General features: G+C 42.1%; 1 protein-coding gene across 1 annotated transcript; it reads right to left on the bottom strand.

Moving 5' to 3' along the window:
* Positions 1-797: 797 nt before the first annotated feature.
* insig1 (insulin induced gene 1) lies at positions 798-21,492 on the bottom strand. Its single transcript, XM_020510830.2, has 6 exons — positions 21,216-21,492; positions 20,350-20,736; positions 18,073-18,197; positions 13,221-13,387; positions 11,455-11,554; positions 798-1,860 (listed from the first exon to the last, which is right to left on the bottom strand). The coding sequence occupies exons 2-6, from the start codon at positions 20,675-20,677 to the stop codon at positions 1,807-1,809; spliced, it is 774 nt and encodes a 257-aa protein (XP_020366419.1). The 5' UTR covers positions 20,678-20,736; positions 21,216-21,492; the 3' UTR covers positions 798-1,806.
* Positions 21,493-23,486: the final 1,994 nt, after the last annotated feature.

The following is a 23,486-nucleotide window of genomic DNA, read 5'->3' as shown; positions in this document are numbered from 1 at the left end:
TGGAGTCACATGTAGGCCAGACCAGATAAGGCTGGCAGTTTCCTTCCCTAAAGGACATTAGTGAACCAGATGGATTTTTCCTGACAATTGATTCACAGTCATCATTAGATTCTTAATTCCAGATATTGATTGAATTTAAACTCCACCAACTACCATGGTGGGAATTTGAACCTGGGGCTCCAGATCACTATCTGCGTCTCTGGAATAACAGTCCAGTGATAATACCACTAGGCCATCACCTCCCACCTCTCTCTGGTAACAATTAAAAGCATACGTTTATTAATTTTGTTCTACTTAATGAAATGTGAAACATGCTGCTGGTGATAAGGCTTCAGATTAAGTCTTGCCCGAGGGACATAGCAAGGTTTACAACTGCAATTAGTGGCAAAACCAAGTAATTGGGCGCTGACTAAAGTGAAGGGTTTGTGTGGCGTTTAGCGTGACATGGGGTAGGTGGTTTGTGTACTGCCCACATTCTACACATTCTCCAGTTATCTTTACTGGATCCTTTAAAAGCATCCCGCAGACTTCTGGGGCTATAGACCCCCCTGAGAACTGCCTTGTTCTGATTAAATATTCCAGTTTTGGAGTGCAGCCTGAACTCACAGCCTTCTTGCTCAGAATGCCGAGTGTGTCAATTTTGGAAAGCACATCTACAATGCAAGTTTAATTTACATGACTTCCAGCACGTAACCTGGTGGTGGGAAAAATCATTGCTTTCAAGTCAACAATGCTCGATAGTTTTCAGACGACCAACAACTTTTAGTTGCTGCTTTTTGTTTGAGAAAATGTAGCCATTTGACAATTACTGTACATTTTTATTGGGAACAGTGAAAGAAGGAAAAAAAAACATTTAAATCACAAAAATCTGATGAATCATCTTATCGACAGGTGAGAAAATGCGCTGATTGGATCAGATCGGAAACACTAACACTGCAAAAACCAAACAAAATAAAATCACTTCACTCTCGCAGCAGTGACAGCTCCAGGCTGACGAAGCCCAAAGCATGGAAGTATTCTGTCACTGCTTTATTGCACTGCATTGGTCAAGTGGTAAAGCGCTGCTTCACTGCACTTCATTGGTCAAGTGATAAAGCGCTGCTTCACTGTGTGACTGTCTCAATATAGATTCAAGTGGAGACTTCGAGCTTGAGGGAGAGAGAGTTCACTTCCTTCTGTTCAGCACTGTGTACGTCCCTTAGGATTATATATCTCCACTGTACAAATACACACTGTGACACAGCAGCTAAACTCTGATGAACACTTATCATCACTCGCAGGGACTGAATAACAGGCTGGAGGGAAAAAAAAAAAGACAGAACATCTCTGTTTCCAATTCTAATCACGCCAGACAAAGAGATGGACACCCCAACCCACAACCCCTTCCCCGACACGCGCACATTGTATATTATACAAATGAACCGGAGAAAAGAAAATAAATAGGGTGCAGTTATACAACGAGACTCAGGTACTGTGAACATTGCACTTTCATCAAGCAGATCTAATACTTGCTACTTAGGTCTGCTGTAGCAACAGAGTAATGGCCTTGCAGTTCATACACAGACTAAATGATTACACTTAGTAGACCTGGTATGTACAGATTGCAACAGAAATATCTTCAATGTTGAGAAACAAATTAATTGTACAAAGGCAATCACAGATTGCAAAATTTTCCCTTTTATGAATATCATGCAGTAATCACATCCTCCATCATATATAGCACCTACTCGTCTCCCCAGTGTATATATGTGCACTCCCACACGAAGTATCTACATTGGCACCATTATCATTCCTCATGGCTAACACTCAATCCTTGTGCATCTTCTCAAGGCAATCCTTGTGTGCAATTTCAGAAACTCCCTACGGAAACAGAAAAGGAGCAAAAAAAAAAAGGATAAAAACACCACACACAGAACTCCACATGAGATTAGACGGCATTTAGCATTTCAAAATAAAACAAATATTAGAAAAAAAAATGTATAGCAGGTGTGAAACTGACGAACAGGTTAGATGATTCAGGTGTGGCTCTCTTCTTTACATCTCATCATTCTTTTATTTGACAGCCTATTCCTATTAATTTTCTCATTTTGAAACCTATAATTTGACTCTTATAATTACACAGAATTTAGATTAACAAATAGGTCATTCAGCCTAATTAGTGGTTATATTCCGGATGAGCCTTCACCACTTTATTGACTTCATCTCAAAAAAGTCTTTCAATTACTTTCTCTCTTGCCAGATTCTGCTGAAACGTAGGAGAGAAAAGACTTTCATTCACGTAGCATCTTTCATGACCACTGGGCCATCACATCACCAGATTCACCAGGGTATTTAAGAATGGGTAACAAGTGCTGGCCACTTAGCCAATGGCCCTCACATTTCATGAAAGAATTAAACAAATGATCCTTTCATGAGAAAGAACAAGCATTTACATAGCACCTTTCGCATCCTCTTCGGTTCACTCCAAAATACTTCCTAGTTGACTTTTGAATTGTAATCATTTTTGCTTTGTTGGCTTGAACGTGGCAACCAATCACAAACAGGACAATGAGATGAGTGGCTAATCTATTGTAATGGTGTTGGCTGAGCTGGGAGAACTTCCTCACTGCTTTTCAAACAGTGTCAGTGGATTTATTATGACAATTGAACAAGACATAGGTGCAGCACCTCCTTCATACTGTAATGAAATGTCAGTTTGTGTGATATGCTCAAATACCAGACGTGAGCCTTAACTCAGACAAAAGAACTTGCAAACAAGGCAAGATGCACTCAGGAAGGTACACTGTGTTACATTTGTTAAAAACAATTTTTGAAATTGGTAATATGAAACATTAAAACATAAGATGAAGAATACAAGTTGCAAACTTGAAAAAGAAATATTTTGTTTTCAGACTGAAGGTTATGCTTTTCAGATACAATTGTACAGCACAGAGATAGACCCTTCGGTCCAACTCAACCATGCTGACCAAATTTCCCAAACTAAATTAGACCCATTTGCCTGCACTTGGCCCATATCCTTCTAAACCTTTCCTATTCATGTATCTATCCAAATCTCTCTTGAATGTTGCAACTGTACCTGCATCCACCACTTCATCTGGCAGATCATTTCCAAAAACGTTGCCCCTCAGATCCCTTTTAAATCTTCCCCCTCCCACCTTAACCTAGGCCCTCGAGTTTTGGACTCCCCTATTCTGGAGAAAAGACCTTGGCTATTCATCTTACCTATGCCCCTCATGATTTTATAAACCTCTACAAGGTCACCCTAATCATTTCTTGTCAGCTGTACATAAAAAAATGGCCATATGAAAATACAGCCCTATATCTTTAGGGAGGCAGCTTGTTTGGCGTAATGCATTCAAACAGTTGTCTAGACTGGAAACCTTGGAATACGCTCGTCAAAACTCTCCTCTTGTTCCTCTCCCTTTAAAACCTACAACTTTGACTAAAGCTTTGGTTATTTGCCCTCCTTATGTGGCTCAGTGTCAAACGTTGATGAATAATGCTGCTGTAAATTGCCTTGGGACATTTTAATTGTCATATAAATTCAAAATGAATCCATCTTAGGATGCTTTGATTAAAGTTATTAAAGAATGTGAAAGCAGAGGTACAGAAAAAACTCTTTCCTTCCATCATGGTGACTAAAAACAGGGGACACCATCTCTTTCTTAACTGTAGCTCAGTTGGTTAGCTCTCTCACTCCAAAGATCAGGCTCAGAATCCTAAGCTGACATTCTAGTGTGGTACTGAGGGGGTGCTGCACTGTAAGGAGTGCCAGCTTTTGGATAGGAAGTTAAAGTGAGATCACCACCTGCCTCTCAGGAGGCCATAAAAAAATGCTTGGGGATTGTCACCCTGTGCTGTCAATCAGCATCAGAAAGAACAGATTATCAGGTCATCATCCCATTTTTGTTCATGGAAGGTTGCTTTGTGCAAACTGGGATAGGAGAAGGGTCAAAGGAAGATATTGCATTTCCTACATTACAACAGTAAGCACAAACAAGTATTTTATTGGCTGCAAGGTGATGAGATGAGATGAAATCATACTGAGCTGCTGTACAAATGCAGGCCTTTAAATTAGGAGGTAGAGGTTTATGAAATCATGAGGTGTACAGGTAGGGTCAATAGTAGGTGCCTTTTTCCTAGGATGGGGAATTTCAATACTAGGGGGCATATTTTTAAGGTGAGAGGAGAGAGATTTCAAGACGACATGAGGAGCAAATTTTTCATACAGAGGGTGTTTCGTGTGTGGAATGAACTTTCAGAGGAAGTGGTAGATTAGGGCACAGTTACAACAGTTGCACAGTTTAAAAGACACTTCGATAAGTACATGAATAGGAAAGGTTTGGAGGGATGAGGCAGGAGCAGACAGGTGGGACTAATTTCATTTGAGGTACGTTTGGCATTAACTGGTTGTTCTGAAGGGTCGGTTTCCATGATTTTTGACGCTATGACTCTAAAGCTTGATAATTTAAGAGGGAAATCAGTTAGCCTTTTTGCACACAAAGAAATATTGCAATTTGGAATTCTCTGACTGAGCATGCTGGGATTATTGAAGTTTTCAAGACTCCAGTGTGTAGCTTGCTTTGTTTACTAAGGGCCTGCCAAAGGCAAGTAAATGGCCTTTTGCTGTTCTTCTGGCACAGCTGTACAACTGGATGAACTTGTTGACCAAGGCTACCAATTCCAGAAAGATTGACCAAAAAGAGAGTAATGGTTAGAACAAAAATAGGTAGAATGGAGGGATGGAAGGATAGACAGCTCAAATACTGCTCTGTTGTTATATTTTATTTGGAGCTGTCACAATCTATATATAATATTTAGCTTCCAGGAATAAATCTTGTCAAAACTATGCAGGGATAAAGGTATGACAGATTTTTAAAAATGGGACTCAGAGGGACTGTGAGATGGCTGCCACGTGGCCAGCTGACTTTTGAAAATGAAAGATTCTTCAAAACACACACCAATCACAGGAACAATAAATCCTGGACTTCACAACGCTTGTCTGCTTGACTATCGAAGGAGAGCTGTCAAGGCTGCTCACCCATAATGAAGTGTGAAAATCCTCTACCTACTTTCTTCTGTATCAATGGCCTTTGGCCACCTGATTGAACGTACTTCATGACTGTGAAAGATGATCAATGAGATCCCACTCTGTATCCACGCTCATGTGATTGAAACTACAATGGCTTTGAAATCCTTTTTATTATAAAACCTGTCTGCTATCACAGAGTTTACAAAGGAACATTAACGAGATGCTGAAACAAGCCTGTAACACCTTCTTACTTTTCTAGAAATGTGAGAACTAAAGTCCTCTAACAGCTTCCTTGAGCCAGATTTCAAAACCTCCGAGTTTCCTTACACAGAAATTGGTCCTCTGGTTATAACAGCTATCAGCGGACTGCCTATAAGACCTGCTGCACAGTCTTTTTTTATAAGTGGCTCCTTAAATTCTGACCTCAGCCACGTGAACTTGCCTGGATTCAACTCTAGGATTGAAGAGTTTCTTCCTCAACTCTACTCTTACAGAAACGCGAACTGATAACTATTCTGTGTGATCTTAGGTCCTTTCTTTTCAACTTACTTAGGTGCTCAATGCAGCTATAAACAATTCCATTTTACCAGGGCAGCATGATGAATGAATAAAACTAATACAGTTATGTGAAAGCAATAAATAAGCTGGGGTTACATTTTCTGAATTTTCGATCATTAAGAAGTGATTTGATTGAAGTTTAATTCGTGAATCTAGGCTGACGGGGCATAGAGTACAAATTCTGGAGTGAAATGAGGCAACACATCTTTGAGTAAAGGATCTTGGAGTTTGACACTCTTCAGTAAATGACGATTGGTGTTTGATCAATTATTGATTTTAAAACAGAGATGGATTAAGTTTTTGTTAGACCTAGGTATTTAGGGATCTGGAGCAAAGGTTATGGAATCCAATCACAGACTGGCCATGAGAATGGCAGAAAAGGTGAAAGGGCTAACTGCTCTGCCATTGCCCAGGGACCCGGGCTCAATTCCAGCCCCAGGTGACCGTCTGAGTGGAGTTTGCACACTCTTCCCATGTCTGCGTGGGTTTCCTCCAGGTGCTCCAGTTTCCTCCCACAGTCCAAAGACGTGCAGATTTGGTGGATTGGCCATGGGAAAAGCAGGGTTATAGGGTGGGGGGGGGGTGATGGGTGGGTCTGGGAGGGATACTCTTTGGATAGTTGATGGGCCAAATGGCCTGCTTCCACACTGTAGGGGTTCTATTCTATGATTCTCTGTGTATTGTGATCTCCTGTTGCAGCGAATTATTGTATCCCTCTACAAGGCAAAAGAAATCCATGAAGCTCATGCATTTGACAAGCAGCCTTGCTCCATGTCTATTTTGAGATTTTATTTCTAAGGCTTAACTTCATGATTGAAAGCAAAAATAGAGTATTTGCTTCGGATGATTTGACAATTGCTGAACTTGGCAAGTTTCACAATGGCAGTTAAGAACTCCCATACAGTGCCTTTGACAAATGTTAGCTAAAAATAAATTGTGCAGTTGTCAGCAGGTTTATTTCAAACCTTCACTGTTTTGGTTGCAGTTAAATGTGTGTGCTTTAAATTAAGGATTGATTTAAACAAGTCAAACATCTTCTTAAATAAGACTGCCAATCAGCTTGACATGGCTTAATAGTAGGGCATTGGGTAGTGTTGTAGAACAGAGAGACCTAGGGGTTCAGGTACATAAATCTTTGAAGTTTTTGTCATATATAGACAAGTTGATTAAAAAGGCATTTGGCACACTTAACTTCATTGCTCAGTCCTTTGAGTACAGGAGTTGGGAAGTCATGTTGAGCTTGTACAGGATATTGATGAGGCCTGTTCTGGAATACTGTGTCCAGTTCTGGTCAGCCAGTTATAGGAAGGATATTATTAAGCTGGAGAGGGTTCAGAAGGGATTTACCAGGATGTTGCTGGGTATGGAAACAATCCAAGATGGCGGCTGAGTAGGAAGCTCTGGTTGGAGCTCTTCTGCTCACCAGATCCTTTACTCCTTTCCCTTCTTGCTCTACACCGCACCTCCGCCCCGCCCCCAACCCCCAGAGTGTGGAGGACTGGAGCAGGCGGGCCGAGACTCGCAGAGAACAGAAGTGAGCACCGTGGCCTTGTGCTCTGGAGCCTGTAGGCATGCCCCATGAGTCCCAGAACACTGTGAGCAGGGAGCCCTCGAGTAGCACATGGGCTGAGAGCCCGGAGCAGGACATGGGAAGCAGGTCCCAGAGCAGCATGCAGGCAGAGAGTCCCGGACAGAGACCGGTGCGAGGGGACAATCCTTAACCTTAGAACTCTGTAATGTTAATCCCTTAATGTCATCCTATTTCCAACTTGTTTTCAACTCTGTAATTAAGCAACTACTTTTATCCCTCTGCTGTATCCAAGAATTGTAGCTTGGTACTTGTACCTAAGATGCCTCCATAAGGCGGCAGACAGACATTGTAAAAGTTTTTCATTGTACTCCCACCATAGGGCATATGTGACAATAAAAAGGATATTGATATTGAGATATAAAGAAAGGCTGAACAGGCTGGGACTTTTTTCATTGGAGCATAGGAGGTTGACAGGCAACCTGATAGAAGTTTATAAAACATTGAAGGGTACAGATAGAGCTAATGGTAGTTGTCTTTTCCTTAGGAAAGGGGACTTTAAGACTCGGGGACACATTTTTAAGGGGAGTGGAGAGAGATTTACATAGAGGGTAGTTCATGTGTGGAATGAACTTGCTGACGAAGTGGTGAACGTGGGTACAATTACAATGTTCAAAAGACATTTGGGTATGTACATGAACAGGAAAAGTTTGGAGGGATGTGGACCAGGAGCAGGCAGGTGGGACTAATTTAGTTTGGGATTACGTTCGGCACGGACCGGTTGGACCAAAGGGTCTATTTCTGTGCTGTATGACTATGAGAGAGTCAGATTATAACCCGAGGTGATCTACAGAACAAAACCATGGGAGACATTTTCCCTGATTAAGAGTCGGAAAGGGGGTCTGCTAGGAGCACTCTTGCTTCTCCGAGTCATGAGATTGTAGGCTTCAGCCTCACTCTAAGAGTTAAGCTAAAAATCAAGGCTGTCACTCGAGTGGTACGAGATGAATACTTCACTTACTTTATGAATACGGCTTTGTTTACACCCCTTAGGTGGTATAAAAGATTCATAACATTATTTCTGAAGGGCAAAGAATTATTTCCTCCTCATTCAACTGCACCAAATGAAAAAGATATCCATCATACATTTCATTGATTTCTGTGAGATTATGCTTTGCACATAATGGCTGCCACTTTCCTTGTATTATAATCGTGACCTCTCCAAAAAAAATACTAACCTCAACTGTACAGCAATTTGAGACAGCCTGCAGTTACAAATGCAAATTGTTCTCAAATCATCAATGTGGAAAAGAAAAAATCTAAAGACCTTCTTTAGAGTCACAAGAGCACAATGCTTATGGAATGACTCCACAGATTTTGGTTGCTTTGCTCCATTGAAACTCCTTGGAGATAATTTTGCAAGCATGTAACCACGGTAAGGAAATACACCAGATATATTGCAGCAGATTCCCTGGAATTTTCTGATCTGATCAGGCAGTTGCCGATTAGCATTGCTTGCCTGTTCATACATAATTCTATGACAATGCAATAATCAGTCTTCATGGGGAAACTTTATTCCTCTTGTCCCACCAGTCACATTTTACCAACTCTACACAATTTACCATCTTGTCAATGAAATCCTCTCTTAGTTGCTTCCTTTCATGTCCAGCTGGATATATACTTGAAAAAGTAAGTTTGCAAGATTATGGAGAAAGGACAGGCGAATGGAGACTAAGTCGGGCAATTCCTTCAAAGAACAAGAATAGGCATGATGGGCTGAATGGCCTGGTTCTGTACTGGAAGATTTCACGAAGTTGGAGCTCAGCCCCTGCGGCTCATCCCTGCTTTGTCACTAGCAAAGGAAAGGACCCAGACATCGAAAACTGGGCAATGCGGTGGTTTTAGAAAGCCAATTTTGAAAAAGGATTTGTGACACTTTTCAAAGAAGATCAACACACAGCAGTGAAGCAGATATTACGGGTGGGCTGCCTGAGTAAATGGGGAAAACAAAAAAATATATACATCATAGCCAGCACTGACAGGGCTGCTAGCTGTTTACATTGGTTGATGGGGATGTTGTACTTTTGGCACAGCCACCTACTGAGCTACTCCTTACACTGTAGTCCTGCCTTGTTTATACAACATCTCCATCAGCGAAGTAATGCAACACAAATACAGCATCACTTTGAAGAGGAACTCTGTGGCAGTATACAACATACAAAGTACACATTGGATCATGGGGACATAGTCATAGAGATGTACAGCATGGAAACAGACCCTTCAATCCAACTCATCCATGCCAACCAGATATCTTAAATTAATCTAGTCCCATTTGCCAGCATTTGGCTCATGTCCCTCTAAACCCTTCCAATTCATGCCACCATCCAGATGCCTATTAAATACTGTAATTGTACCAGCCTCCACCACTTCCTCTGGTAGCTCATTCCACACACACGCACACCACCCTGTGTGAAAAAGTTGTCCCTTAGGCCCCTTTTAACTTGCCCCTCTCACCTTAAAAGCCACTTAGCTACTCCCCTGCTGTGAGCTACACTTACATGTTTCTCTAACGTCAGCTGTCAATTTTGCTGTTTGTTTATTTTTCTTCCAACCACCTGGAGTGTCCAGAGCAGAGGCAGTCAGCTGTGCAGGTGTAGAACATAGAACAGTACAGCACAGTCAGGCCCTTTAGCCCATGATGTTGTGCCGACCTATTATCCTACTCTAAGATCAAACTAACCTGCATATCCTTCACTTTACTGTCATCCATCTGCCTATCCAAGAGTCGCTTAAATGTCTCTGATGTATCTGACTCCACTACCACCGCTGGCAGTGCATTCTTCCAACCAAGCAGTTTACTGCTCCATTTCTTTTCCACCTCCCCCACTTGCTCGGTCTCCCCTATTTTTTTTTTTTTTTTTTTTAAAAAGTGCTGTTGTTTTGATCTCTTTTTTTCCCCCCAAAGCTCCAAAATAATGCAACAGCTTGTAAAACTGTAATTACAGCTCCAAGAATTTGAGGAAATCAGCTCCAACACTGAAAATACCTAAGAAGACGAGCAGCTCTTACGGCCACAACTTTTTCCCCATCCTCTGTCTTGGAATAGGAAGCCATTCAGCCCCTTGTGCCCTAAAATTAGATCATAGCTAACCCGTTTCATAACCCCATTTATTTGCCACGTTCTGTAAGCCTTAGCACTTCTGCCTAACAGAAACAATCAGCAACAACTTGCACCTTGAGATGGAGTTGTGTGTCAGCCGTGGCTCAGTGGAGAGCACTCTCACCTTTGACTCACAATCAGGTTCAAGTCTCACTCCACAAAATTCAGGACTGATACTACAGTGCAGCACTGAATGTGTTGTACTATATGGGGTGCTTTCTCTCAGGTGAGAGAGGCCCTATCTACCTGCTCAGGTGGGTGTAAGTGATCTATAAGGAGAGACCAGATAGGGTCGGATTGTTTTCTTCAGAGCAGAGAAGACTGAGGGGGAACATGATTGAGGGGTAAAAGATTATCAGGGGTATGGACAGGGTGAATAGAGAGCAGCTGTTCCCCTTAGTCAAGGGGTCAATCACGAGACAGCATAGTTTTAGGGTAATTGGCAGAAGATTTAGAGGGGATTTGGGAATAAACTTTTTCACTCAGCAGGTGTTGGGAACCTGGAATGCACTGCCTGGGAAAGTAGTGGAGGTGGAAACCTGGCAAAAACCTTTTGGATGAGCACTTCAAATATCATAACATGCAAGGATAATGGGATGAGTGCAGGAAATTGGGATTGGCAACTTTTAGTGGTAGTTATGTCAGCACAGAACTGATGGGCCGAAGCGCTTTTTCTGCGCTGTATGAATCTATGATGTTGGAAGAGCAAGGAAGTTATCCCAAGTGTCCTAGTTTTATTTATCCCTCAACCAAATCACCAAAACCAGATTATGTGGTCACTATTTCATTGCTTGTCATGGGATACTGCTGTGTGAAGAACTTCCTTCATCACAACAGAGACAGCACTTCGTAGACAGAGATAAGGGGATCAAAGCTACGGGCAGAAGGCAGAAGAATAGGGATGAGAAGCATTAGCCATGATTGAATAGTGTCAGAGACTTGATGGGCCAAACAGCTTATTTCTACTCCAATGTCTTATGTTCTAAAAGCACTGAGCTGGTTGCAAAGCATTTGGATGTTTGGTAATATATGAACACAAGTCTTTTTTTTCCTGTCTCTGTTAATGGAGTAAAACATTCAAAGATGCTTAACAGGAGCAAACGCAGAGAAAAATTGGCAACTTCAGAACCCACGCAGATGAGAATGATCAGATTCAGTTTCAAAGAGACAGCTTACCATGGCCAGCTGTCTTCCGATATTTCCGACAGTCACTCCTCCGGAGAAGAATATACATGGCAGCCAAGAGCGAATGTACAGGAAATCTGGTGAGGTGTACCTAGATCGATAATGAAACATACTTCTCTTACTTCCAGGCTTGCTGCATGAATGTTCACAATACTATTGATCCAGACAATGCTGTTACCGTTCATGGGTGAGTGATTCTGGGATCATGTCCTCATTAGACACACACTGCACACCCACAATCTTTATCTCTGCACAGTACCTAGCAGTGGCTGATGATAAGTCACCTCGACTTGCCAAAAATTAAAACAGCGGTCAGCAGCTTTCTATAAATTCCACTTTTCTCTGGCAACAAACTTCTAGGCGACTCAAACTCCAGTGTCAGGATCATCATTCTCCATGATGTAGATCTCAGATATATGAATCTAGGAGATGTCACGGCTCTGTGCACTCAATCATAGAATCCTAGAGTAGAACCACGCCATTCAGCCCATTGAGTACACACTAACCCTCCAAAGAGCATCCCACTCAAACCCATCCCCCTGCCCTATCCCTATAATCCTGCATTTCCCATGGGTAACCCACCTAGCCTGCACATCCCTGGACACTATAGGCAATTTAGCATGGCCAACCCACCTAGACTGCACATCTTTGGGCTGTAGAAGGAAACTAAAGCTCCCAGACGAAACCCACGTAGACATGGGGAGATTGTGCAAACTCCACACCAATGGACAGCTGAGGGTGAAATTGAACCCAGGTCCCTGGCGCTGTGAGGCAGCATTGCTGACCACTGAGCCATGCCCTTCCGAAAGAGGAAGCAGAGGAGCAAGTGGGGAGATCAGGCCCACAGATAGTGGCCAATGCGGGACAGGAACACAGAGTGCTGAGAATCACAGGTTCATTGTAATGCCACCAGCACTCTTGCTGACACAACTAGTTCATCAGTGATTTGGAGCCAGACATGGGGTTTCAGTGGCATCTTATTCTAAGGCTCTGGGCTCCGTGTCACATTGTTTACTCAGCAACTGGCCATGCCCAGCTTCATGCCTCATACCAGGAGAGCAAGCACCCAGTTCCTGATTTAGTAGCCAGCATCTTCACTCCCCACAAAACTGCCTCCCCTATCCAAGCGTGAACTGAGGGAAAGAAGAGAAAAATCCACCTACCTAACTGCAGAATGGTTAAACAGACTGGGGGTACTAATGTCCAGCTGCTTGGACACTGAACAGGATTAGGGATGATATACACCAATTAGGAGCTGTAGGAGGGGGAGTAGCTAGTGGATGAATTTCATAATAGATACAGGAGGAAAACTTATGTGGACGTTGCAACTTAACATGACCATAATGAAGTATTCCAAAAACAAGTGAAATAAACTGAATTATTGTTGCATAAAATCTCATGGACCTCTGTGATATCAACAAATGAGCCCTGGAATGGTTGAAAGCACTTCGTTACAGTACTGATCAGGTTCAACACAGCACCAGAACTGAATCAGAATGCCAATCTTGGCTGATTTTCACATTTGGGATCCCCGGTGCTTTTCCTCCACCTTGAATGTTGTACTTATGTAAAGAAATATAGATAATTTGCTACAGGCTGCTTTTGGTACTTTCCAAGACCATTCCCCCTGTAAATGCCATGTTGACACTTGTTACATTAATGTATGTTCCTAACATCCAATTCTGGCAGGGCTAGGTGGTGTGACCAGACATGGGATTGCAAAAATCAAAGTTATAAATCAAACGTTTTGCACTTACTGGTAAACGCCATTATACACCAATAGTTGAGTGACCAAGGTTGCTACAAAGGCTATCGTAAGGCCAAGTCCAAATCCACTTCGAGAGCGATCAAATGTCCACCAGAGACCCAATGAGAGGGCTGCCAGGGTCAAAGACAATTGCATGTTATTGGCAAAGTCCAATTTCTGGTTAAGCAGGTGTTAAGGAAAGAACCGGAAGTGATCTTCGATTATAAAATGCAACAGATCCATAAGGCACCTCATAATGCATAACGCCTGCACCAAAATTCAGTTGAATTCTTCAGCCTCGTGTGTATGAGGAGATAAATCTGACAATAAGTTTAAGGTCCTGAATTCAATCAAATAATTCCTCTGATGATATAAAGTGCATAATCTGTGATGTGCAGTGGAACTTGAAAGGTTGAAGAAATAGGGCTACACTTGGTGATAATTAGAATTAGCTTTTGATCTGTTACAATGAGTCAATTCTCAGAGAGCAATTTTTACATCTACCCATAGTAGAAATCTGTGGCTCAGTGGTGAATGGGTACTGTCCTGTTGGAAGTGCCTTCTTCCAGATGTGACGTTAAGCCTGTCCAGCATCTCTGGCGAATTTAGAAAGATCCCATCACACTATTTAAAAAAGAGTGGGGTGCTAGTCCGCAGTGGCCTTACTAATGTTTATTAATGGATAAACATCGCCAAAACAGACTATCTGGCCTTTGTCATATTGTTGAACATGTGGGAGCTTGCTCTATACAAAATTGGCTGCTGTGTTTCTCACATTTCAACAATGGTACTTCAAAAAGGTACCTCAAAAACTATAAAGTACTTTGCAATATCTTGAAACTATGATAGGTGCTATGTAGATGCAACCCTCTCTCTTTCACTTGTTTTCTGTGTCTTAGTGTTACACACAAAATAAAAACTTTTGTGGATTGATTTCTGATCCACTCCTTTAACCCTGTCACTGATTTTCACCATTTCTGTACCAAGTGCCTTAAATTTTTAAGACAATTTTAAATGTTCTTAAGTGTAGTATTTTGCAACCTTGTGCCCATAAGTAAGCAACTGAGAGTAGGTGGGATGGACCTGTATGTGGGCTGACCAATATAATGCTAGGACCATGGGGATAAAGAGGGAGATACTCAAATTAGTGTCTTAGTTTTACAAAACTAATGGGGTTTAAAATGAGATATTGAACATTAAATGGTGGAAAAGAGCTCCGTCAATTAAACAAAAGTCAAAATTAGGTTCTGAAGGGCAACGGGTAAGGCAAATCAGGCCTCAAAATGGAATGAAATAAATGATGAAATTTGGAGAGTCCAACATGAAAACCAGGTTAGGGTTGGCAAATTGTTGCGTTTTAAACATAAATGAGGAGTTGGAGGCGGAACTGATGAGTCACTGGGAGATCAGGATTGGCTGAACTATCTTCCATTCCAGATGGTGACTCTTTAAATTTCATTTTTTCTTGCCAGGGAAAAAGAACCTGTGCTCACTTAAAATAAAAAATTTTTTTGTACATTCAAGGTTGGTAATTTCTACTGAATTTGTTGCAATCACTTTTAGTGTGTTAAAAGGGTGTATGAAGATAGTGGGCACTAGTAATGATATGGCAGGAATCTGACAGATGGTAGTGGAATCAGCCTGGATACCACTATTGTTTGATAATGTAACTAAAGTAACAGCAGTTCACAGTGGGTGACACTGCATTATTATTTTAGCATTTTTTGGAAATCAAAGGAACAAAGGAGTTTTTCCAACAGCATTAAAATAAAACAAAGAACTGTGATGCTGGGGCATCTGAAACAAATAAAAACACGAAGTGCTGGAGAAATTCAGCAGTATCTGTGGAGAGAAAACAGGATTAATGTTTCGAGTCCTGTGATCCATCTGTCCTGATGTTGCTACCTGCTTGCAAGGGACGCTTCAGAAATGCCCACTTTTTTCCTCAACCAAGGTTCCCCACTATTGTCAACCATGTCTGACCCTTTTCCCTCACTTCTGCCCTCACCCCTTCTCTTTCCTCCCACAACAACCAGAGTCCCCTGGTCCTCATTTTCCACTCCAACAGCCTCTGTGTCCAAAGGATCATTAGCCGCCTTTTTTGCCACCTCTAGTGGGATGCCACATATTCCCATCACCTCCCTTGTTAATATTCCACAGGGTCCATTCCCTCTGGGACACTTAGATCAACTCCCCCTCTGCTCCCACCACCTCCACGTACCCCCACGGCACCTTCCCATGCAATCACGGAAAGTGCAACACTTGCCTATTTACTTCCTCTGCCCTCACTCCAGACACAACTTCCAGATGAAGCAGCGACTTATCTGCACTTCATTCAATCTAGTCAACTGAATTCGCCGCTCAGAATGTGGTTTTCTCCACACTGGGGAGACAAAATGCAGATGGGTGACTGTTTTGTGGAACAATATGTCCGTCCGCTAAAATGACCCTGAGCCTCCAGTTGCCCGACCTGTTAACACATCACAATGCTCCCATGCCAGCTGTAGTTTCCTGCTGCAGCGCTCCAGTGAAGCTCAGCGCATACTGGAAGAATAACATCTCATCTTTTGCATAAAGACCTCACAGCCTTCACGACTTAACATGGCGTTTACTAATTTTAGAACATGAACACCTCCTTCCACGTCTATCACCGACCTCCATTCCTCCAGTCCTGTATTGACACAAGTTGCTTTCAGCACAATCAACCAATTTAATAACTACACATAGCCCCCATTATTACCCATCTTGCTTCTCTTCTTTCCTGGCTTACTACTAACAAGCCATTTGTCTACCTATCTTTTCTTTCTCTGGGTTCCCTCTCTACCGATCTGATCACTCCTTCTCCCTGCCACCTTCCCCTGTCATCAGCAATAAAAACCATCTTTCCCTAGCTGCTATCAGTTCTGAAGATTGGTTGCTGGACTCCAAACTGTTAACTCTGCTTTCTCTCCACAGACGCTGCCAGACCTACCGAGTTTCTCCAGCAATTTCTGTTTTTGTTTGCAACAGCAACAACCCGAAGTTCACCACAGTTGCAAGAGTGCAGTAAAAAACCTGCATTTATAGAGTCTTTCATGCTACCTCAAAGCACTTTACAGCCAAATCCTAAATGTATCAGATAAGGTCAATGACCAGTTAGTCTGTTTAATTTTTTTTAAGCTAAATTCAATTTCTTAATTAATCTTTCACCAAGCTCTAGGTCATCCATCTGAATATTGGCTTACATGGCTCAGTGCCAAGTTCTGTTTAACAAAAAGCTTTGAAGTGCCTTTGGATTTTTTTTTCTACGCTAAAGGTGTCACATAAATGCAAGTTGTTGTCGGCAGAGAGATAAATGCCAGTCCAAATACTAACTAATTCCCTCTCTGAGAACAGTTCCAAGGGATACTTTGCCTCCTAACAAATAGGTCCTCAGAACAAAATAAAGAACTGCAGATGCTGGGGATCTAAAACAAACAAGAACAGAAATTTCTGGAGAAACTCTGGCAGCATCTATGGAGAAAAAGCAGAGTTAATGTTTCGAGTCATTTAATGCAAAATGAAACGTCGTAACTCAGCAGGTCTGGAACCATCTATGAAGAGAAAGCGGGGTTAATGTTTCACGTGCAATGACCCTTCTTCAGAATATCAAATTTGGAGCATCAAGTTCTGAAGTCATGGGACCTGAAACATTAACTCTGCTTTCTCTCCATAGGATGGAGTTTAAAAACAGGGAGGCTATGCTGCAGCTGTGTAGGGTCCTGGTGAGGCCACACCTGGAGTACTGTGTGCAGTTTTGGTCTCCTTACTTGAGAAGGGATATACTAGCACTGGAGGGGGTGCAGAGGAGATTCACTTGGTTGATTCCAGAGTTGAGAGGGTTGGATTATGAGGAGAGACTGAGTAGGCTGAGATTATACTCATTGGAATTCAGAAGAATGAGGAGAGATCTTTTAGAAACATATCAGATTATGAAGGGAATAGATAAGGTGGAGACAGGGAGGTTGTTTCCACTAGCGGGTGAAACTAGGACTAGGGGGCATAGCCTCAAACTAAAGGGAAGCAGATGTACGGCTGAGGTCAGGAGGAACTTCTTTACCCAAAGGGTTGTGAATCTGTGAAATTCCCTATCCACTGAAGTGGTTGAAGCCAGCTTGCTGAATGTGTTTAAGGCAAGGCTAGATAAATTTTTGAACAGTAAAGAAATTAAGGGTTATGGTGTGCAGACGGGTAAGTGGAGCTGAGTCTCAAAAAGATCAGCCATGATCTTATTGAATGGTGGGGCAGGCTCGAGGGGCCGGATGGCCTACTCCTGCTCCTAGTTCTTATGTTCTCTCCATAGATGGTTCCAGACCTGCTGAGTTAAAACTTTTCATTTTGCATTAATCAGGACCACAAGAAAAACTCAAAAGAAAAGGGACACCAATTTGTACAGCATTTACGTAGTATCCCATGTTCAAGTCTGTTTCTTGCAGCCAGCGCTGGTAAGTACAAGAAAAAGTACAACTTTTTATCTCTTTTTAGCAATGTTTAAGTTCTGTACTACCAAGCAATTTTTGATCTTTCAGATAGTGAGTGCAGTGAAGTAATCAAGCAGGTATCCATAATTCTCTTCATTTTAGTTTGTTATCACTTATAAAGTTCACTTCTTTGTAATGAGTTCATTTCCCTGACGGTTCTCACATTTAAGCAAACTTTACTCTCATCCACTTTGATATCTCCCTGTTAGAAAGTCGTAATATCCAGGTTCTGTTGGAGGCAGAAGAGAAATGTAACTTCCTTCTCAAGTGTTTTTGTCCTTTTCAAAATTAAGACACCACTTTACACTAAAAATAATAATTTGGGGGGGATAATTTTTGTCCCATTAACAATTGGAAGGATACGGCACTTGCGTGGTTGATGCCAACGAAAACTGCTACACATCTCATGACACTTGCCCACTCTCTTTTGAACTTGTGAGGCTCTCCAAGGTGGCTGTCAATGCAGGGATACAGCAGACCTACCACAGCTGAGGGAAGGTTAGATGATAAATTAGTTACAACTGTAAACTTCATCTAGAAGAACATTCTTTAAAGCTAGCTGTCATGGATTTCTTAAAATGCTTACAGATTTCTGCAAGGTAAAATATTTACCTTTCACTACATGAATAGGATAAAAATTGTCAATAGTTTGGTGTGTTAAAATGTTGCTAAAAGGGAAATAAAAACAAAAATAAATTCTGGAGATGGACAATGTAAAAATTAGCATCAGACAGAATAGATCACTGTTTAGGGATGAGCTTTTTCCTCTAAATGTTAAGTAATTTGCATGCTAATTGTGTAACTCCATCATTTTATATTCCTCTCTAGAAAATAAAACTATAATGATCAGCTTCAATGAACAACGTCACTGCTGAGCTCAACTAATGACATTGTGCAACAAGTTAAATCTATAAGCCCAACAGAACATAGAATCAGAGATGCGCCTTTCAGCCCCTTGAGCCTGTTCTGATATTCAATGAGGTGTAGTTGTGGGCAATGTCTGACTAACAGTGTTAACCATCATAAAAACACAACCCATCTTTCTGAACATTATCTCCAAATAGCAGGACTGAGAACAGTCACCAAGATACTTGAAGTTCACTAAAACAAAACAAAGAACTGTCGATGCTGAAGGTTTGAAGCAGAAACTGCTGCAGAACCTCAACAAGTATTACAACATCTGTGGAGAGAAAGCAAGAGTTAACATTTCCAGTCCAGTGACCCTTCTTCAGGGATTGACTCTGCTTTCCCTACGTAGATGCTGCCAGACCTAAGTTTCTCCAGCAATGTCTGTTCCTTGTTGCACGAAGTTTCACTTCTACAAGAAACAGTCACCGCAGAAACTCCAAAGGTCGATCATGTGAGCTGTACAGCCCTCAGGTAATGAAATGTATTACATAAAATGTAAGTCCTTTCTGGCTACCTTTGAAGAGTAGTCTCCTTGCTATTGCGCCGAGAGATTGGGTTGAGCCTATTTAAAAGCAGGTGAATGCTAACATCAGTGTAATACAAGGGGTGGGGAGGGAAAACACACCACGTTAATAAGTTGAGCACTCAGCAGCATTACAAACTCTTGACACACGCTCAGCGTCCTGCCACCTCATTTCCTTGTTTTCATTCTGCATTTTATTTTAGAAAGCCAAGTGGCATGTTGCACATGACAACCAATCAGGAGCGAGCAGTCCAGCTCACCCGTTGCCAGCTGAGCCAATCAAGAAACAGCTCTGCACACCAAGGCCCCGCCCCCTCCAGCACTGTTGCAATTTCATGCAAATCCAGCGACACGTGGCGCGAAAAACCTCCCTCAGGAATACAATTGAAATGAATCAGCGGCGTTAAAAACACTGGCATCTTCCTATAGTGCGAAGATATCTTTTGGAACTTCAACGTCAACTAGTCTTGTTTTATTTCCATTTCAAGGCGCGAAAATTGACAATTTATGAAAGAAAAACTGACTTCCTCTTTGAAAATGTCCTTTATTGTGAGCGGGGAGCTATGTGTGTTGCAAAGGGTTTGGGGATCGTTCGAATTAAGCCACATTTTTGTCTTTAGAGGTTGGGAGTTACTATAATTTTACTGCAAGTTTCACACCAAAGTTGAGATACATTTTCTGAAAGAATCGAGGATTTACGGTGTCACAACACAAAGAGGTTGATATGTTACCGCGTTTGGAGAGAAAAATGGCAAACACATGCTTCAGTCGAACACAGATGCCAAATGTTCAGTGTTAAAGAGATTCAAGAAGTTATTGATTTAAGGGTTTGTCAGCTCTAGTACTTACAACTCATTAGATCACAAGGTTTGGTGACAGATGCCCATTGCAAGAACATAATAGGATTGGAATGTTTTTTAATAAAAAGACTGAAAACCTAAGAACTTTTATCGAGGCTTTCAAAACATTTGTATTCCAAATTCAAGTCTAATAACAATTTGTTGACGTTTTAATAGTACAAGAGTTTTTTTTTTAAATAAAATTATTTAACAGGTCTTGTTGATATTTTAAAGAGTGCCCCTTTTTCATTGAATGGAGGACGAAGTCTGCCACATGTTATTCTCTTGAACAACTTTGTAGTGTCAACACTGTAAAAGGCCTAAACTTATTGGCATATTGATCTCTCCCTCCCAATACCCCGCGCTTACCTGCCGCTGTGCCACAACAAGGCGGTACCCACCAGGCAGAGGAGAAAATTGTGGCAATGACCTCTTCGGGGAACAGGGTGACGTGCCTCTGGATCTGCAGCAGGTTCAACACCAGAGCCAGAAACACTCCCACGGTGAAAAGCACCAAGCCCCGCCGCACTAAGTTCATGGTGTGCCCGCTGACCAGGGAGCAGTAGGCACTGCCCAGGATCGAGCTGACGATGGTCATCATCTCGTAGACCTTTGCCACCAGCAGCGTGCCGTTGCTTTCAGACGGATGTACCCGGGTGCAACTGCATGACCAGCAAGTTTCTTCGATCCTTGACATTTGGTATGGGGGAGGGCAAGTGGCAGGAATTACACTAAATTGGCGGCGCTTCTACGGCCCTGTAGGGGTGAACAGCAAACGGAAGAGGTAAAATCAAATGACTTCATTTGAGTGACACTAAAACACAACAGGGAAGCTTGTCCAAATACCAAACTTTGTGAAATTATCGACACAGCAAAACCAATAAACATTGAACACTGCGATATCCCAAATGTTAAGCCACTGAGAATGGCAGTGGATTTGTAAGTGAAGATGATCTCAAGAGTTCATGGTAAAGAAACAGGCTCGCCCTGATGTGTTAGTTTCGTTTTCTCGGCTAATGATGGCCTTAAACATAAGACAGCTAGCCGTACAAACAGGAACCTGAACAGGAAGAAAGCTTTACAGGCAAACACATCCTATCGCCCCGAACCGACACAAGATAAATAAATACACATTTTACTTCTCACAGCCACACCGGGTTACAGTATAACCAACTCATCACTCTGAAGCAATAAACCTCATTCCAGTGAAATCTCGCCTGATAAACAAACCTTACCGTCCAGTTTTGAGCAGCGCTAGTACTAAGCACCATTAAATGCCAAGCTTCTGTAGAAAACAAGGCGGGGGGGGAACTTGGTGCAGGCAACGCTTTTCAGGTTGCCAGTTGCTTTACATTGTATGTGCGGAATCATTAGGTCACATCCTGCAATGGGACTATTCATACAGCGCAGACGGGCAAGCGGTCAAAACAATCTGTCTGGTGAGACTCTTGGAGCCAATCGCAGTCTGAACGGCCCATATGACGTTCAGGACACACCATTCGGTGCACAGGCCTTTTGCACAGGAAGAGGAGGATAAACCACACCCTCCCGTCAAGGCATCATAAAATGCACGCACCATCACTCTTTACTCATCCGCTCCCGCCTCCTCCCTCCGCTTAAAGACGGAGAAATGAAACTGAGGTGCGGAGGAAAGTGGATTGAATGGTGACACAGACTATTTGACAGGGTGAAGTGACCTTGTGTGAATTACAGACAGCCTGTGAATGTGGGAGGCAGGCAGAACGTGTAGAGGGACGAAGCAGAGCCTGAGAGTGCAGCACCACCTTATTTATAATGTTTTGTAATTATCTCTCTGCCTCATTTAATCGGATTATAGGTCATCCCTTCGCTGGTTATTCAACTGTTGACACTTTACTCACTGTCTAATACTCCTGGTCACCTGCAGAGACTTGTCATCTGACACTCACTCAGTAAAATGATCTTTCCATCTCTCTGCTTGTAAACCATGGGTCAGTGTGCCTGCTCTCTCACCACACTTGATGAAAGCGCTACACTCCAAAAGCTTGTGTGATTTCAAATAAACCTGATGGACTATAACCTGGTGTCATGTGATTTCTGACTTTGTCCACCCCAGTCCAACACCAGCACCACCACACCCTGTCCTTTTGAGCAGGAAGTCTTCCAAACCTGCTGAGTTTCTCCAGCATTTGTGTTTGTTTCAGATTTCCAGTATCCACAGTATCTTATTTTTATTCAAGTATATCCAGGTAGCAGTCCAGGAGAGTATAACACTCATTGTGTGAGATTGGACCTCACAGATGCTGAATTTTCATCCCTTGCAAGACTGCCAACTTGGCCTGTAATATTAAGGTCACTCAATTCTCTTCTGATCCAATACTGAAAGCACTCATTTCATATCTCATATCTGCAGAAACCTGTTGGACAGAATGTCATGTTTTGGCACTGTAAATTCTAGATAATGTTATTTTTAAGTAGAAATGTTTTGGATAAAAGGAGTAATTTTATATTGACCACACAGAATGGAGCTGGAGGAACACAGCAGGCCAGGCAGCATCAGAGGAGCAGGAAAGTTGATGTTTCGGGTCGGGACCCTCCGGAAATTTATAGTTAGGTGTCTACAATGTGCCCCTAATTGCTTTAATACCCTCGGATAAAACCGTCAGGTTCTGGGGTTTTGTCATGTTTTAATTCCATTAATTTCCTCATTACCAATATTTTACTCGTTAATATTATTCAGACCATGTTCCCAATCAACTATTAATTCTTTGGGACATCTGGCAAGCTGTCCTCCTTTTCTTCTGTAAATACTGAGGCAAAGTAATTGCTCAACATGAGACCCCATTCCTCATAGTCTTTGACAATACTCCTACTTTCAGTCTTTAGTGAGCCAACATTGCTCCTGACCACCCACCTTCCCTTTTTGTGGCTACAGTGTAAAATTCCTTCTTATTGATTTTGATGTCTATGGCAAGTTTCCTTTCATAATCCCTTTTAGTAGCTCCCATAAGCTGCTTTGTGACCCTTTGCTAGTCTTTGTATCTTTCCCATTCAGCAGGATCTGTGTTTTTTTTGTAAGCCCTTTTTCTTAGTTTTAGGCTGTTCCTCATCACTTTAATTGTCCATGGCTGTTCTTATTTTCTGTGAAGTGGAGCTTTTATACCCCAATTATGAATTGGTTTTGTATTGAGTTAAACATTTCTTTAAACAACAAATACTGGAGATCATAGCCGATCAGACAGTATCCACGGAGAGAGGGCAGGCTAATGCTTTGAGTCCAGACGACTTTTCATCAGAACTGAAGTGTGGAAGGGGCAGCATTTATGCAATAGCAGGGGAGGTGGGGTGGTTCTCTCAAATTCTGATCACTTAATCTGAATTATCAACATCTTTTCTCGCCAGCACTCTACACTCCACCACTGCCTCCTCCACCCTTCACTTCAGTTCTGATGAAGCGTCATCTAGACTCAAAACATGAGCTTGCTCTCTCTCCATGGATGCTGCCTGACCTGCATTTGTTGTTTTCA

Source organism: Rhincodon typus, chromosome 2 (assembly GCF_021869965.1).
Source record: "Rhincodon typus isolate 14 chromosome 2, sRhiTyp1.1, whole genome shotgun sequence".
Lineage (NCBI taxonomy): Eukaryota > Metazoa > Chordata > Chondrichthyes > Orectolobiformes > Rhincodontidae > Rhincodon > Rhincodon typus.
Note: the sequence above shows the minus strand (reverse complement) of the source record. Positions and strands in the feature narration are given on the sequence as shown.

What these genes read in the sequence shown, in the direction of transcription:
- insig1 (XM_020510830.2), bottom strand. Translation starts at nt 20,677, where the DNA reads ATGTCAAGGATCGAAGAAACTTGCTGGTCATGCAGTTGCACCCGGGTA. An exon ending in GTGTATAATGGCGTTTACCA is followed by an intron (nt 11,555 to 13,220) that starts GTAAGTGCAAAA and finishes TTATCGATCTAG; the next exon opens with GTACACCTCACCAGATTTCC. An exon ending in TCGGAAGACAGCTGGCCATG is followed by an intron (nt 1,861 to 11,454) that starts GTAAGCTGTCTC and finishes CTGTTTCCGTAG; the next exon opens with GGAGTTTCTGAAATTGCACA.